The sequence below is a fragment of the Mauremys reevesii genome, linkage group 3 (genome assembly GCF_016161935.1).
Source record: "Mauremys reevesii isolate NIE-2019 linkage group 3, ASM1616193v1, whole genome shotgun sequence".
Taxonomy (NCBI): Eukaryota; Metazoa; Chordata; order Testudines; family Geoemydidae; genus Mauremys; species Mauremys reevesii.
The window spans coordinates 55,697,213-55,713,720 of NC_052625.1; the positions used below are offsets into that span (position 1 = coordinate 55,697,213).

General features: G+C 43.4%; 2 protein-coding genes across 13 annotated transcripts in view; one reads left to right on the top strand and one right to left on the bottom strand.

Annotated features, from left to right (window-relative positions):
- Positions 1 to 6,371, top strand: part of COQ8A (coenzyme Q8A) — a 71,188-nt gene extending 64,817 nt beyond the window's left edge. For all 5 annotated transcript variants that reach the window (XM_039531221.1, XM_039531224.1, XM_039531222.1 and 2 more), the window contains exons 12-15: positions 1,413 to 1,520; positions 2,869 to 2,934; positions 4,143 to 4,229; positions 4,963 to 6,371. In XM_039531221.1, the coding sequence (XP_039387155.1) occupies positions 1,413 to 1,520; positions 2,869 to 2,934; positions 4,143 to 4,229; positions 4,963 to 5,256 (555 nt within the window). In that variant the 3' untranslated portion in view covers positions 5,257 to 6,371. The remainder of the gene's footprint in view (positions 1 to 1,412; positions 1,521 to 2,868; positions 2,935 to 4,142; positions 4,230 to 4,962) is intronic.
- Positions 6,372 to 10,556: 4,185 nt separating this feature from the next.
- CDC42BPA (CDC42 binding protein kinase alpha) overlaps positions 10,557 to 16,508 on the bottom strand; it is a 334,994-nt gene continuing 329,042 nt past the window's right edge. For 6 of the 8 annotated variants that reach the window (XM_039528858.1, XM_039528856.1, XM_039528855.1 and 3 more), the window contains one exon: positions 10,557 to 15,582. In XM_039528858.1, the coding sequence (XP_039384792.1) occupies positions 15,451 to 15,582 (132 nt within the window). In that variant the 3' untranslated portion in view covers positions 10,557 to 15,450. The remainder of the gene's footprint in view (positions 15,583 to 16,508) is intronic. The other 2 variants (XM_039528853.1, XM_039528854.1) reach the window with 2 other exon arrangements.

A 16,508-nucleotide genomic window follows, 5' to 3' on the forward strand; every position in this document is an offset into this window, starting at 1 on the left:
ATTGCTGGGTGGAAGCTAAAGATTTTCAGAATGAGCAGGTGATGACCCAGCCATTGGGACTAGAGGCAGTTCTCTGTTAAACAGGCTCTGACACAACTGCCTCTTTATTTAAAAAAAAAATAAAAAAAAGTCCTGTAGCATTTGAGAGCAAGACCCCTTCTATAGGTTTTTTTGAGCAATCGTATAGGAAACTTTATATTGCAGCATTCTACGTAAGGTTCATAACGCTGATCGATAGTCTTGTTCTCTATTACTTCCTTAGGTTTTTAAGGATAACTTCTCTAGAGTCCTGTTACATTTCTCTAGAACTTTGTTGAATTCATCCTGACTAAGCTCTACAGGATTCTTTCACAAGGGTGAATTATAATTGCTGCTTCACTGGCCTCCCCAGTCTCTGCACTGTTGGAGCTCCTTGCATTGTGAAGAGCTCCCCTTGCTGACACCAGGGAGAGACTTACTGTGAGAGACCATAAATCCTGTAAAAGCTGGGCAGGCCAGCAGAACTGAAAGGGACTGTGTATTCAAGTACCCGCAGTGATGCGCTCCTGCTCTCTCTCTCTGGTGCCCCCCTTCCATTTGATGCCCCCTGGAGGCTGCAACTACCACTTAGCAAACTTCCTTCTAATCAGCAAGGAAAGCATGTATAGATATTGTGTGTGCTGTGTCTTGAGCAAGAGGAGTGTATCTCACCACATGGGGACTGGCACGGGGCTGATGCTAACCTCCAGATAGCCAGCAAATCCATGTCTTACAGTTGGCACTAGTGTAGAATTTGCATCAAGGTTCTCTGATTCCAGCAGTTAGCAAGGGATCACCACACCCGTGGAAGACGAGGCCTTCCTTTCATTGTCTCCTATGGAGCTGTTGTGACTGGGAGCAACTAGGTGGGGGATAAATGCTCATGCTGAATTTCCCATAACTTTATTAAAACCTTCACTTTCTAGGAAAAAACAGGGGCCTAAGTAGACAACAGGGGCCTAGTCATGTGTTGGGCATGTATGTGTGCACATGCCACCTTTGGCTCTGAAAGCACAGTCATCAGCATTTGAGGGAGATGAGAAATTGCCATGAGGAGTGAGTGGTAATGGGGCCTCTATTGTCTTGTCAGCTGTCCAGCTGCTAGTGTTAAATGAGACGTGTAGCATGTGGTTCTGCAGCAGCTTCCTGCACAGAACTCCCACTGGTGGCTTGAGGTCAGTGGGTGTTCTGTGCCGGGGGAGAATAGGTCAGATGTATCTCAGCACCAGTAGAGGCAGTGGTACCACACTGTTACTCCCTCAGCACCTGGCCAGCATGTTGATGTAGTTCCTGTGTGCTTAAATCTGGGGCGGGTGGTGTGTCTGACACTTTGATAGCTGTGACTTGCTGCTTTCCTCACCCATTTTCTCTCTTCCCTCATTGTGCTTCCAAAGATCTGCTCCAACATCCTGATTCTGTGCCTGCGGGAGCTGTTTGAGTTCAGGTTCATGCAGACTGATCCAAACTGGTCTAACTTCTTCTATGACCCACAGCTGCACAAGGTAAGCCCAGCAACCAGCTGGTCCTATAATAGGCAGGATTTTTTTGTTTGACACTCTCCCAAAGCTAAATAGTCTTTTATTGCGCGTCTTTTATAGAACCTTCTATTTCAGACCCAAGGTAGGCAGGGGCTGTGGTGCCATAGTGGGTTATCTATCAAAGAGGGGTGTGAGGTCTTCACAACACTGCAGTCTGTTGGGAGAACAAGTAGGCTTATTTCAGTGACCTCTAGAGAGCAGAGACCCTGGCCTTTGGGTATATTGTGTGAAGCAATGTTGTACCATGCTCCTCAGTAGCAATATGCTTATGCTGGAGTCTAAGGCTTTCTAGTGGGAAGAGGGAGTAAGATCTTAGGTACCCCAGTTCCATTGACCACTGTCTCCTGAAAGTGAAACTTCCAGTCACTGTAGGCAGAGGTGCCAGTAGAACCAGCTATCTTGCCAGCACCCTCAGAAGACCTTTGCATGGGCAGAGCACCAGCTTGTACATGTCCTCCAGCTTCATTACAAACAAGGAAGCATAATGGGAAATATCAAATGATGTCTCATTTTGCTTCCTCAAAGGGCTGAGAATGAACATTGGTGCTGTCCAGCCATGCTGATTGAATCGGCCTCTTTCTTTATTCCTCATCAACTGATAGTGGGGGGAGAATGGGTCCCTTTTACCCTGGCTGCCCATCTGCTCTGCCCTGTATCCAAGACCAGTCTAAGACTCTGGGTCTGTTCTGACTTTACTGAAATCTGTCCTTGAAAAATCTCAACCATGCGTATTCTCTACCATAAGAACAGTTAAGATATTATTGAGTAAGGGACACCTCAGTCAAATGCTTGCCATTTGTGCTATGCTAAACATATTGATGTCTAGTGAGGTGATCCTGTATGGTCAGAATTTCTTTCCTCGCGCTCCAGGGGTCTGGCTGCTGCATATATTTGTGCCGTTGTCAGGTAGGTTTGGAAATGGCATTGGTGCTAGGGGATGTCTAGGAAATCTTGGGCTTGAAGCAAGGTTCTTTGCTGATGTGCTCCAGAGCAGAACCCATTGGTGTGGGAGCTACAAACCCATCAGATATCATAGATAGTGCCTCCTCTGCTGTCTGAGCATATGTATGTGCCTAGGAATGACTCTCTAATGTGTCATATGCTATGAAGTATGTTACTGGGTTTAATGTTGCCAGTCCTAACCAGTAAGGAGGGAGTTAAGTGGAAATTCAGATGCTTTGGAAGGACCTCCAGCTCCAGGTGACTTGTGACAATTGAGCTAAATGAAACCACTGCCGTAGGCTTCCCACGCCTGGCTGCGCTCGTTTGCAGTGGTTTCTACTGTAATGCAGAAGGGTTTATCCATATCCAGGTGGCCCTGCTGGACTTCGGTGCAAGTCGTGGGTTTGGCGAGGACTTCACTGACCTCTACATTGAGGTGAGGACTCCTGCTGCACATGCTGCCTTGCTACGCTAGGGAGAACCGTGCCACTTGCACAGCCCTGCTTAACTCGGGTCTCAAGATCTTGCATGTTTGAGGCGCACTTCTGTTTGCAGCTGAATCTACTCCTGGGAGGAAAACCGGCCTGGGGCGTGTTGAAGGAGATCATGCCACAGCTTTGCCCCCTTCTCCTAGATTCACTTGTATCCCTCACAAACCTGCTGCTATCCCAGTTACCCTGTTGTAAGTTTACATCACAGACAAGGAGACCTGAGGCTGCCGCTCTATAAAGATCCGACTCCTGGCCTGGGTTTCCCCTGTAACGCCACTCTACTGGGGTGTCCTTGAGAGTGGAATTTGGCCCCATATGTCTCAGTGAGGAAATAACACCTCCCCCATCCCTATTACTTCGTGCGCCCTCCACTCTTAGTCTCGTCTCGCCCCAATGGGGCACGGGGAACCTACAATTGACTACTGCAGACTAGTGTGGCTGCAGTTGAGCTGCTGTCCTGCTATGTAATAGTTATGTGATAAGGACTTGGCTGCCACAGTGACTTCTCTCCTGAAGTTCCAGTCTCTTTCATTGACTCAACATGTATAAACCCTACTGCAGCGAATTGAAATATTGCTCTCTGAGCAGTAGTGCTTATCTTAACAGCCGTGGTACCTTTCTGCCTGCTGGGAATTCAGCGATATGGTTGAAATGCATGGATGTGGAGCATTTCATACTCTGCTCATTTGCTATAATTTCAGCCTGCTTATAAATTGGGTGATAAAGCCAATTAATATCACTAAGCCACTTCAATTACATGTCCATTCCTTTATCAGAGTACTGAATTCTGTACTTCATAAAATAAGTCCAAATACCTGGGGCTTGCCATCTCTCCAAAAACTGCTGGTGCCCCAAGCAAATTTGGTTCTTGAGTTCCACAGGAAGCAGGGCCACTTGTTTTGTGGGCCACTGAGTCCAGTCCTGCTAGGAAAGGCTTTTTTGCAGCAGATGCATTTATGCAACTAATTCTGAAACTGGTCATTTTCCAGATTGGTGCCATGCAATCCGCAAAGCTGTTGGGGGAGGGGCAAGGAAGAGCGTGAACCTAATCAGGCTGCTTGGTAGCAAATGCTGCTGCAGTTGCTTAGTAGCATAAAGGCGTGTTGGATGCAAGACTCCTATCTCCTTGTTTGATGGTGTTCTTCCTATTCAGGTAATAAAGTCGGCTGCAGATCAGGACAGAGAGACAGTTTTGAGGAAGTCGATAGAAATGAAATTCCTTACTGGTTATGAAGTCAAGGTATGGAATGGAATCCTCCCTGTTTATTGCTGGCTGGCTGCAGAGCTCTTTAAGTGCCTTGGGTCTGATGTTCTGTGGATCCTGTAATAGGGAGAAGCTAGTGACAATCCGTGAAAGCTGCACTGTTGGGGTTGGCAGCGGGAAGGAAAGGATACAGGATTTCTGTGACACAGCTAAGTCAGCCTCTCTTCAAATCGAGCTAGAAATTAGAAAAACCACAGCACTGGCTGTAGCCAGGATGTATTTTATCCAAGCTTCTCCCTTCACTTCCTTTGCTGCAGCAAAGTCACCTTCGTGTTTTATATCTATGCAGCACGGGCTTTGATGAGAGCCCTACACACATGCCCAAAGCAGAGTAAGAATCTGTATCCCTTTCCCCAGGGCATGAATGCACCTGTAAATATTGTCCTTAGTGCACAACTCTCATTCCTCCTGGTGACTCCCTCCCATTATCCCAGCTGAATCCTCTGTGTTGCATAGTCTCTTGAGTTCTCGTAACTCAATGGCCAAAAGTCTCCTGTGAGACCCTAATACAGCTGTAAGTGAGCCACTGTTGAGTTTCTCTGGGTCTTTGGGCTGGAGACTGGACTTTATCTCGGGCAGGGCACCACCTTTCACTTGCCTATGGCTGAGCGCTAGCCCCCTTGTCTTTTCTCTTTTCCTCCATGTGTTAAAAGCAGCTGGCACTGGAGTCATCCTTATGTGTTATTGACTCCTCTTTGTTTTTGGGCAGGAGATGGAAAATGCCCACTTAGAAGCTGTTCTCATCCTGGGAGAGGCTTTTGCGTCTGAGGAGCCATTTGACTTCGGCACCCAGAGCACCACAGAAAAGATCCATGGTTTGATCCCGGTCATGCTGAAGCATCGACTTGTCCCTCCGCCAGAGGAGACCTACTCGCTCCACCGGAAGATGGGGGGCTCTTTCCTCATATGCTCCAAACTGAAGGCCAAAATCGCCTGCAAAAACATGTTCCAGGAGGCCTATAGCAAATACTGGAGCAAGAGGGCCAAGGAGCAGGAGCAGTAGTGAAGATGAACTAATAAGTGTCTCATTCTTAAGGCCCAATCCTACTGTATCTAGCAAAGAGCAATGTTGTCTGTCACACATTCTCATCTCGAGATGTAGCAGCCTGTGTGCTGGAAGTTCAATGTTTGTTTCACAAGGACAAAGTTTTTCTTTAACACAGCGTCTGTCCTAGACTCTGCCATTAGACTCCCATGGCTTACAGGAATTGTCCTCCTGAGGTGGTGGGGCTTAGTCCGCTGTGTTCTTCCACACTGTTCAAAGCACCAACCAGCTATCTCTAGTGCATTTTTAACATTGATGGTGACTGCATACTGTGGCTGGGTTTTTATCATGTGTTGGGCAGGGTTGAGAGGAGAGTTAGAGAGAACAAAACCAGGACTAGTTTATATTGAAACCTGTTTATAATTCTCTGAAAATCATTTAAAAAAAAAAAAGACTCCCCTTCACCCCTTTCTTTTTGCTAAGGTGGAATTTGAATGGTTTTCATACTGTGAATTGTAGAATAACATACCTGGTAACCTAGAACAGACGATGAATGGTGGCCATCAGAGAAGCCTGGATTTTACTGACAGGGATATCATGTAAGATGTGTACACATAGGATGAAATTTTATGCCTCTGCCTCCCTTTTTGTCTTCTGCTTGCAGGCTAAAGCTATCTGATGCAGGGGGTGCCAAAATTTATATTTAAACATATCCACAGAGAACTCCTGCTCAGAAAGTCAGTTGTTTTTTAATTTTGAGTTGAATGTATAAACAAAGGAGCTGTGCATAAGCACAAATAGTGGGAATCTTCCCTTAGCTGGTATGTATCAGCTCCCCTAATGGCCAAAGCCCTGACACTTCTTGGCTTGTTAGAGTCCCAGCAAAGAAACTAGTCTCTTTGCCTTCCTGTGCCCTCCAATGCAGAGTTTGAGGGAAGGGGGAAACATTCTCTGGGATTCTCTTATCCTCTTATGGGCATTTCAAGCTTTTGCTGAAATGTGTATTACATGTTTATAGCCAAACGCACAGTTTTAAAGAATTGGAGTCAGACTAGCAAACTTAACTTGTTAGGGTTTTGTACAATTCTTGTATCTGTATGACTTATTGATTTCAATAAAAAAGTGCTTGTGCAGAGGGCTTCTGCCTGCAGTTACTCCATCTCCTCTGCTTCCCATGACCAGGGATAGCAAGAATAGCAAGTGGTAACATGCAATCAGATAGAGACTCTTTTGCAGTATGAATAGAAGAAATGGGGCCTGAAGGAGAAGGATCAGAGAACCTCTTCCAGTATTTCTTTCATTCTTTCCTGGAAGGGAAATGTCACTTTTTGCAAAAGAATCACTTCTGTCAGTGCCTATTCCAGTTTCCATGGCCTGGGAATAGATTTGAATGTCACTTCATTATGAGCCTCTTGGAGTGGACACATTCCATCCTTCCTCCCCAAACACATGGAGGAAAAACTTCCCCTTGCATTAATGCTTTAACTAAAGTCAGTGGTGCAGTTCTACTGTGTCTGGATGGTACTGGGGGCTGAAAGGGAATTACTTCCCAGCAGGATCAAATGGAGTAGGCTCAACAGCTGTCAGGATGGGAAAAGGCAGTGGGTGAATGTGTATTTTAGACTTTTAATACACTCAGCTGACTGTTGAGCAGAATTTAGCATGGCTGCTAGTACTTTACAGGCACTAAGCAAAGAATTTGTAAACATGAAGATGGAATATGCCAAGTCCCTCAGTTTTGCAGTTATCCAGCCTTCTGTAATCCTGGTAAGTGTACAAAGTTGACCTCTCCTGCAGACTATTAAAAAAAATAGTGTGTAGGAATTAAACTTCTATTTGTGTCTATTTTAACCTTTTTTTCCAAGCTCATGGACAAAACATGGAACTTGCTTCACAAGACAGTTATAGCCTGCTTGATTTTAAAAAAGTGATAAACCAGCAAGTTTAGAGGACATGCTAGAAAAGTGTAAATCTTACTGATTCTATTGTCTACTGGCCAGTGCAATAATCTTCCTGTACACAGACCAATAGTGATTAGCCCCTGCACACTGATATAAACAAGACAGGCTTTTACTCTAGTTCTGTAGCATGCAGTACTTTTTCTTTCGTCACTGATGGCAGCAGCCCTATGTACAGAACAGATGTTCCTACCATAGCCTCATCTCCAAAACTCTCTTCTTGACTATCTGAATTTACTGTGTTGCTATGCTTCTGGTTTGCTGAAGTGTCAGTTGTAGGTGGTAATGTGTGGAGAGAGGGAGAATTTTTAATTACTGAAGGCTTTAAAGCTCATGGAAGTCGAGACCTGGCTCTTCTAATATCAGTGGAAGTGAAATATTTAGATGCTGAAGGCTTATGTTAGCATTAAAAAGTGGACAAGGAACTAGGACCAGGTGACCTTGTAGAGGAGACTGTTTACAGCAACATGCAAGCAATACAGCGAGAGCTAATGCATTCAGATTATGTGGTGAATTGGCTCAAAAGTCATAACTTGGTTATAGGGGTTTTTAACATATTGGTAGGTAGCATTCAGAATGGAGAGTTTGATCAGATTCTTGAACTTGTGACTGTAACTAGGGACCTATTGTCTATTACTACATGTAAGGCTGGAGGTGCTCACGTCTAGCTTAGAGCAAAGACAATGTCTCCTGTGGGATACCTGGGCTAGGATAAGGTCAGTGGGTTTGTTAGAAGAGAATGCAGGATTCACCTTAAGGATAAATTCCAGTAGAAGGTGAAGCATGGCTTTGTGGGAGCACTGATGATCAGAGCTCAGGCTCCAGCCCTCCTGACCTCATATATAGGCTCAAAGCAAGGCTTTGTAAGTACTCAAGTCCCACAGTGCCATCCTGGGATTATATATCTTGAGGCTATTGTAGCACAAAGCACTGGAAAACCCTCTTGACATAAGGGTGACCTAGTGTTCATGCCTCAATATCACATAGTACCCTGTCTTCAAGCCCTGGCCAGAAGAAAGTCCAGGCTATTTTATACTGATGTGGAATTTGTATTGGTGTCTCTCACTGTAGTTTAGCTAGCAAAGGTGCTCAAAATATGGGAATTGGGTCAAGGATGTGAAAGCGTCTGCTCTTGAGCAGACAGTTTGCAACCTCTGAGAACTTCTTCTCCAGGAAACAGCACCTCTGTTTCTTTGCTGTAAACTTGAGACGGTTGAGATTTGCTCTCCCTTTAAAGACAGCTTTCAGGGAGATGAGTGGAGGCCAAACCAGCAAGGTCAGGCCTTGCCTGTGGCACCTGAAGTCCAGCCTGTCTGTTCAGATGCCACCATCAGCTCAAGCCAGGACATGGGTGTTGAGTAGCAGGGGTTCCCCAGTGCTGAAGAGCCAAGCAGCTAGCATGAAGTCAAAGCCCAGTGCTCCTGCTCTTTTTGCTTTTCCATTGCCCAGTTCCCTTAAATCTGTATAGCTCTTCACCCTACTGTAGGACACCCACAGCTGTGGGGGAAGGGGGACTATAGTTTGTGCCAGGGTATTGGGGAAAAAGAGACTTTTTCAGACAGAGGACCATTAGCCAAGAGTGAAGACTAGGCAGGGAATACATGAAGCTAAGCCTACAGGATCAAACCCACACAGGTTATGGAATGGCCCACTGGCCACAATTTGTTCTGATTAGGGTAGAACTTGACCAAGGAAGGCTGTGGGCGTCAGGGCTCTGAAATGAAATTCAATAAAGACAAATACAAAGTACTACACTTAGGAAGGAAAAATTAAATGCATCACTACAGAATGGGGACTAACTGACTAGCACTGCTGAAAGGATTAGGGATTATTAAAGTGGATAACAAATTGCACAGGAGTCAATGTGATGTGCAAAAGGCAAATATCCTAGAGTGTAGTCTTAGGAATGTTGTATGTAAGATATGGGAGATAATTGTCCCACCTACGTGGCACTGGTGAGGCCTCAGCTGAAGGACTACACCCAGTTCCAGGTGCCATTTTTTAGGAAAGATGTGGACAAATTGGAGCGAGGTTAGAAGGGAACAACAAAAATGATAAAGGGTTTAGAAAGCCTGACCTATGAGGAAAAGTTAAAAAAAACTTGGGTATGTTTAGTCTTGAGAAAAGAGTGAGGAGGTAAGACATCAACTATAAAGAGGACAGTGATCAATTGTTCCCCATGTCCACTGAAAATAGGAAGTAATGGGCTTAATTTTCAGCAAGGGAGACCTAGCTATTATGAAAAATGTTCTCATTACACAGGTAGTTAAGGTTGGGAATGGGGATGCCACAACCATCTTTGGAAGCCTATAATTGGAGACTAAGAACAGGTTGAAGAAATACCTGTCAGGGATGGTCTAGGTTTATGTGGTCATGCCTCAGAACAGTGTCATGGACTTGATGAATTCCTGAGGTCCCTTTGTGCCCCACAGAGGCTTTAGCCACCTCACTAATGAACTGTGTGCAGGTGATGTCATTTCTGGGAGACACCCAGTAGGTGCAGGTTTACTTAATCCATCCCAGGACTTCGCTGGGGGCATAGATCAGCGTGTCAGTACCTGCCCTAGGCCAGGGAAGCTAATGATCCAACAAGTGGACCAAATTCAATGATGAATCCTGGTCATGTGCCACCTGAGGTACCACTGTGCATATGGATAAGGACTGGACTCTGAGGCTACTGGCAAGATGGTGACTAAACACTTGTATTCCTAACCTCCACTAGGAACAGATTAGAGCCAATAGGCTCTCAGTGAAGATGCTGGACTGTGAGGATTGGCCCAAGGGCATAATGCCAACTTAGTTGCATAGGGATATGGAGTTCAGCATCCTTGAGGAAAAAGGACAGACCTGGTGGGCTGCATGCCAAATTTGCAGCTTTGTTCGAGATGAAGCTCTAGAAGAGGCAAATGCCCCATAGTACATGCAGCTCAGAAAAATAGAACCCCCTCTCCCTGTTTCCAGGAGCCTGCCAGTTGCCCCACTGTGACTGTCCAGGACATCTCACTGAAAAGCAAGGAAGTTAGTGACTGATTACTGATGAAAAGAGGTTTAAGTACAGTGGAATAGACTGAACTAATCAAAAAGCTCAGGGGAGCTGTAGCTGATGCCATTCAATATACTGAAGTGCAAGGTGGCCAAAGTTCAACAGAACTGAACTCTAGCAGTGAGTGTGAATGTCTTAAGGAGGCTGGTGGCAGCTGTAAAAGGATCTTCATCTGTGTATGTCAATATCACTTAGTTAAGGGCAGGGTTACCTGATGATTATACTTATCAGGAATACAAGATTCCTCCCCTTTTCATTCCCTCTTCCAAAAGATTAACACAGGGAGAGGATGGGGAAAAAACCACAAAACATCAGTATTTCTAACAGTTCCCTGTTTTTATTGCAGTACATCAAAGTAGGTTAATATTAAGTGTTACCAACATAAAATATTGGTGTCAAGTCATTTATTACATTGTTGACTGTTCCACCTTAAATATTTCTGTGCAAAAGAATCTACATCATTCTGTAGCAGAGAATCTCTTACAATGTCCCCTACCACAGTGAGGGCATAAAACAAAATAAAATAGTGAGAAGAGGCAAAAAAGCAATATCTTTTCCCCACACGCACACTTGTCAGCTCTTATACTCTAAAACAAAAAGTGATTACATCTATGCCATGCAAAACTGTACAATAATATTACAATGAAAAACCTAAAAAATATTTTTTTTAAAAATAAATGATATGAAACTGTCATACATAAAAAAAGCAGGTATAATTGCTCTGAAATATCAAGAGTGGTTTTATTTGTGGATTTCTTCTCCATGAATGAAGTTGGTCTTTTTTTTTTAAACTGTGGCTGGAAAGAAAGAAGTTGTGGAATTGCCTCACTGCACAACAAGGTGTTGGAGATCTACAGCAGATTGGCTCTTTGGGAGCTTTTTTCTCAGATAGGATTTGAGTACACAAGTCCATTTAATCTTCTAGAGCTATACTGGTGCCTACAGCTGTGGGGTGAGATTCATGTCAGCACAGATCATCTGTACCAGGCTCCTGTGTAGCAGGCCTGCACAAAGTCTACATACCACTGAAGCCTTATCCTTAGAACTTGTGTAGAGGGCTTATGTACCACTTAAGGGTGAATATCAGCCTGGTGAACAACTTGCAAATTTTCAAATTTTATGAACATGGTTGAAAGAAAAAAAGCTTCCAACACCCTAGAAATATCTGGAATTTTAGGAACCACTTATCTACCATTCAGTGGCTAGACCTGCTCTCTTTTTAGTCTAACCCATCCAAGCTTCTTGATGTACAAAATGTATATTATCAGGGTGCACCCATTTGTCAAAAATTCTTCTGACTGCAGTGTATCATTCTGGAAGTCTGACACTGTTCTAGGAAGAATGTTTTGCTTAAGCCCAAGGTTGTAGGTGTAATTAACTACATCCACCAAGTACATTATCTGTGCTTTTGGTTTGTATGTAGAGAACACTGCATCCCTCTGCTCTGTTGTTTCATAAACCATATATCTGAGTGCAACATATGTTTGTAATTTTATCAAGATTATTGCTCTTAACAGCACAAGTCAGAACTGCAAAACTGTTGAATAATAAAAATCCACATTTATAACAAACAAGCCAGCCAGTAAGAGACTGAGATGGAGAGAAAAGCTGCCTAAGTGATAGAACTATATTTTAAAACTAGCAAATGCAATGGGTTTAGACTTGGTATGTGAAACAAAGTGCTAAAGCTTGGTTTGGGAATTATGAAATGTGGGACGTGAAATATTTTTTGGGAGCTTAAATTGATTTCCTGCATCTTTTTTCATTCTGGAGGCTATGGTCCTCAGGGATACGCTTAAATCTATTTGGAGTCTTTCAGTGACTGAAGCAAAGATATTTGCTTAAGCAGAGTATGTCCTGATAAATGAAGAATGGTTTCAGTCTTAGCAAAAAAAAAATGTATATATATATAGCGTACACAGAACATATGCTAATATATTAGTCAAAATTCAATGGGAGAGTATACATTGCCTGGATAAATGCAACCATATATAACTGGAAACTTTAAACAATGCCTAGTAGCAAACACCAAACCTTACAAGCCAACTGCCTCTGAGATATCAGACAAGAGTCTTACAGTTAAAATGAACAAGTTATTTTTCTTATCCCAGTGAGAATCTAAAAAGCACACCTGCAACAGCCATGTTTTGTAATGTGTTCACAACAAAAAATTCAAGTGGCCTACACTTATATGGACCCATCAGAACTGATTCCTTATATAACTATAATTCCTAAAATGCTTTTTACTTTCAAATAATGTATGTGGACATTTGGTTTTCAACTGAGAAAACAATTGCTATTTCTCCCTCTTTTTAAAAGGCCTGATTTGTGTAAAATGTACAATACCAGACAAAATATAGTCATCTTGAAAAGGACACTGCCAAGGGCTAAAGGCCAACATAAGTACTGTATTTAACCGGCTAGGCTGCATAGGATGGGTCTCACCTTCTGGACTTCAGCTCTGTAAAGTGACAAATCTATGCTCCATCTGAAAATGTACATTTACACAGGTTCATATTCACCATAAGAGGAGAATAAGCAAATGTACTGGTTTGTTTAGGGTTAGTTTAAAAGTAAGCAAGCTGTATCTTGGTTCTTTGGTTCCATTTTCAAATGGAGCAGAGATGAAGCAAAAGGAAAACACAGTTTGATTCCAGATAAACTGACCCTCCCATGTGGGATTATCTCACAGGTTTTTGCTAGCAGCCTCAAATCCTCCCTTTAACAGGTTAACATCAAAATATGATTAACATTTAAATACAACATACCGTAAATACAAAACTAGTCTGCAACACTTTGAAACGTGTGAGGCCATGGTGGGCTACACCAGGAGGAGGAGGAGGAGGAGGAGGATGCAATTGTAGGAAGAGAAGCCTTTGGTGCACATGGAACAATATACAACCTTTAAGGAAAAGGTGACTATGGACTTTAAATAATGCCAATCCCTCTGACATGTCTATGTGTGTCTCCTGCAAAGACATGAAACGCTACTATGCGGGGAAGGGTCTCAGTGTTTGCCTGTTTGGTACAGATTTTACTATTCAATGCCAAGTTTATTTGTGACAACGAAACACATGGCACCAACATGATACCAAACAGGACAGGCAGGATTTTGACATGATACTTTATAGAAATGTTTGTATTCCCCCTCCTCCCTGTCCCAAAAAAACAACCAAGCAACCAACCTTTGAATGACGGGTTTGTGTGTGGACAATCCACTCCATGCAGAATAAAACAGAACTAGCACCTAGGAGACCCTGCATGGTTACACAGTAAAGGCAATGATCTGTGTCTCATCACTGTGTTTTGGTTGTGCCTGTAAATTAACCTAATTTGTCTAAACCCTACTTGAACTTACCCATAAGTTCCTTCAGTGAAGGGAACCTGGAAAATTCCCACTCATTTCAGCATCTACTAATGTGAATGGAACATGTTACATTGCTGACTGTAAGCACTTGGAATGATTTGATAGGAGCCATAAAAAAATGCCAAATCATAGGAAAACCAGCTTTCTAAATACAAAAAGCCCTTTATATGCTTGAGCGGGGTCGTGGCATAAAGCTAGCAATGATCCCACTGGAAAAGGAATGGACGATCTTCCTGCTTGACATCGGTTTGCTTTTTAATCTTGCCTCCTCTTTATTCCCTTGATTTAAATGTCAGGCTCTTTGCTGAAAGAGAGGCCTGCATCTTCTGCTGATCCTGTCCTCTGGTGGTGTGATTTCTGCCTGCAACTTGCATCGCTGTTGGAATCAAACAGCAGGGTATTGTATAGAAAAAAATTGAAACCACAGTCCAGAATGGCGGGGGAGGGAAATCATTAACCTCATCAGCTTGGCAGCTCTGAGCTACCAGGTGTCTTAAACTGCCACAGCATGAACAGTATTAGGTCAGCGTCTTCAAGGTTCTTCGCTATGCTACAGCAACAACATATTCCACAGAGGCTCTTTTTGGGCTAACAGGACTCGCATTTGATTGATGTAGATTGTATGCTAACATTTGATAATCAACGTAACAGCTTTCTGGTGAACATATAGCTGAGGAGGCTCGGAAGGCCATTTCCTTCATCATTAAACCAGGTCAGTCACTGACCTTCTTTAGAAATGGTATCACCTATGATTTCTTCCGCACTGTCCCATTATTGTCGTAGGGTGTATAATGTACCCGCAGAGATCCATGAGTGCCAAAGGTGTCAAGCTGCATGAGTGCCCACCCCACTGGAAACCATGACAACAACATGGTTGAATGTTGCTCTTTGTTGTAGATGAGCGAGTGGTTCACTTTCAAATCAATGTTATTCTTGCAGATGACAGGCAGGGGCATCTTCAAAATGAGGCTTACAGCTTTAGTTCTGCTACTGACAAGAGGAATAAAGGTCACTGAACACACTGGGGGGGATTTCTCCTAAAACAGTGAAGTGCCACCCAAAGGGAACATCCCTGCTCCTGGATATTATATATATATATATATATATGCCAGGCCTCCAATGTGTGTGTTACTTAGCATGAAAATGGGAACAACACAAATCTTTTTAAATTAAAGGTTCTCTTAAATAGGCATCCATCTTCTTCTGCATACACGATGCTTTTTTTCCTTGAATATATACATACGTATTTAATTCTTAAATTTGTGTATTTATTTAAACTCTCTGCTGTAGTAAAATATGCATTGTTTTAATAAGGATTTGCTGGCGACAATCAGATTGACATTCAAACATGGTGGCTAGCTGAAAGCTTTCATGTGCCTCTGATGGACTGATTGCTCCCCACCAGGAGTGGGGTCTCTGTGCTACTCTTGTACAAGATAATTAGCTCTTGTATGGAAACAATCCACCTGATTTATTCTTTTAATTGATATTGTTCTGGTCTATTTAAGCTACTTTTTGTTTTCCAAGTTGGTGGGGTAAATTTATCTGTAATAATGGAAGCAGCTGTAGCCACATGAAATGAAACCAGTACTAATACAAATCTATGGCATCTGTTGTTTACCAACACCCTAGGTTTGCTTGTTTGCCGCTGCTAAATCTGGGGAGGCCGAGGCAGCACTGAACAGCGCTAGAGAAGGCAAACCTTTTATCTTCTTCCCTCCCTTCCCCTCAGAACATTTTCAGAGGGAGTGGTAAGGGCGATGAAAGTGAGAACTGGGTTGAGTGAAGGGGGAGCCATGGGGATAATAAGCCGCAGTGATGTTGGATCTGAATGCTGAAGCAGTTCATGAGTCCCAACTCACGTGGTCAGAGCTCTCCAGGGAGAGAGACTTGGTCTTGTGAGGAGAAACTGGGCTGGGAGGACTACTTAGGTTGGAACTGTTAGAAGCTGTAGAATGCCTTGGAGAATCAGAATCCTGCAGCCCAAAAAATGCAGAACAACATCAATAAGCAATAACACAACAGGAGTAAATCAGTCAGATCAAAGGGGACATACATTTGACCAGGAGTGGGCAGAGCTAAAGGTCTGCATACATTTTCCCACTAAGTTTTCTATCCAATAACACTCTTTGCTCAATATTTGCTTTTCTGTGCATTTGAGCGAGTTGTCTAAAGCCCAGTGCACACAAGGCATAAGTAATGATGGTACACAGAAGACACATCTGCCCTTGTTACAGACAAATGTTGGGTCTATTGCCTCACTGAAGTTTGCAACACTGGGTTGCTTCTGGACCCCCAGCTGCTCTTGGACTCCCTTATATTAGTGGTGGCTGGAGACACTTTGTTTCACTCCTGGGTTTGGTTAAGAAGTCTCCTTTCTGATGTGGGCCTTGTCACAGTTATCTGCCCCTCTGTAACTTTCAAAGTGAATGCTGATGCAAAGCACTCTACATGGACTACCCTTGAGATCATGTCGAAGCTTCAGTTAGTGTAGAATGCACCTGCCCACTCTGTAGTCTGAGCTAGCACTTAGTTCACTTTCATCTACAACTGAAAGCATTGATTTTGATCTATAAAAGCCCTGGCAACCTCAAAGCCCCCATCTCTCCCTACATAATGCAGAGAGTGAGATTGGCTGAGGCATTTTTGCAGCCATCTTCAGTTTGAACCAGCAGGAGCATGTTGTTCCTTGTGAAGGGCTCCTGACACTGGAATTTTCTCTCTCTGTTAGTCTGACCTTTACGCTCATCTATTTACAAAGGATTCTGCCTGAGGAGCATGAAGGGGGGATGCAGTGAGGTGGTAGCTCAGAGGGGTATTATTTGTACATGCTTCTAGAGACATAGTGAACGGCGTGTTTTATAAATGGTGTAACGGATGAAACAATAATTAATTTCTCATC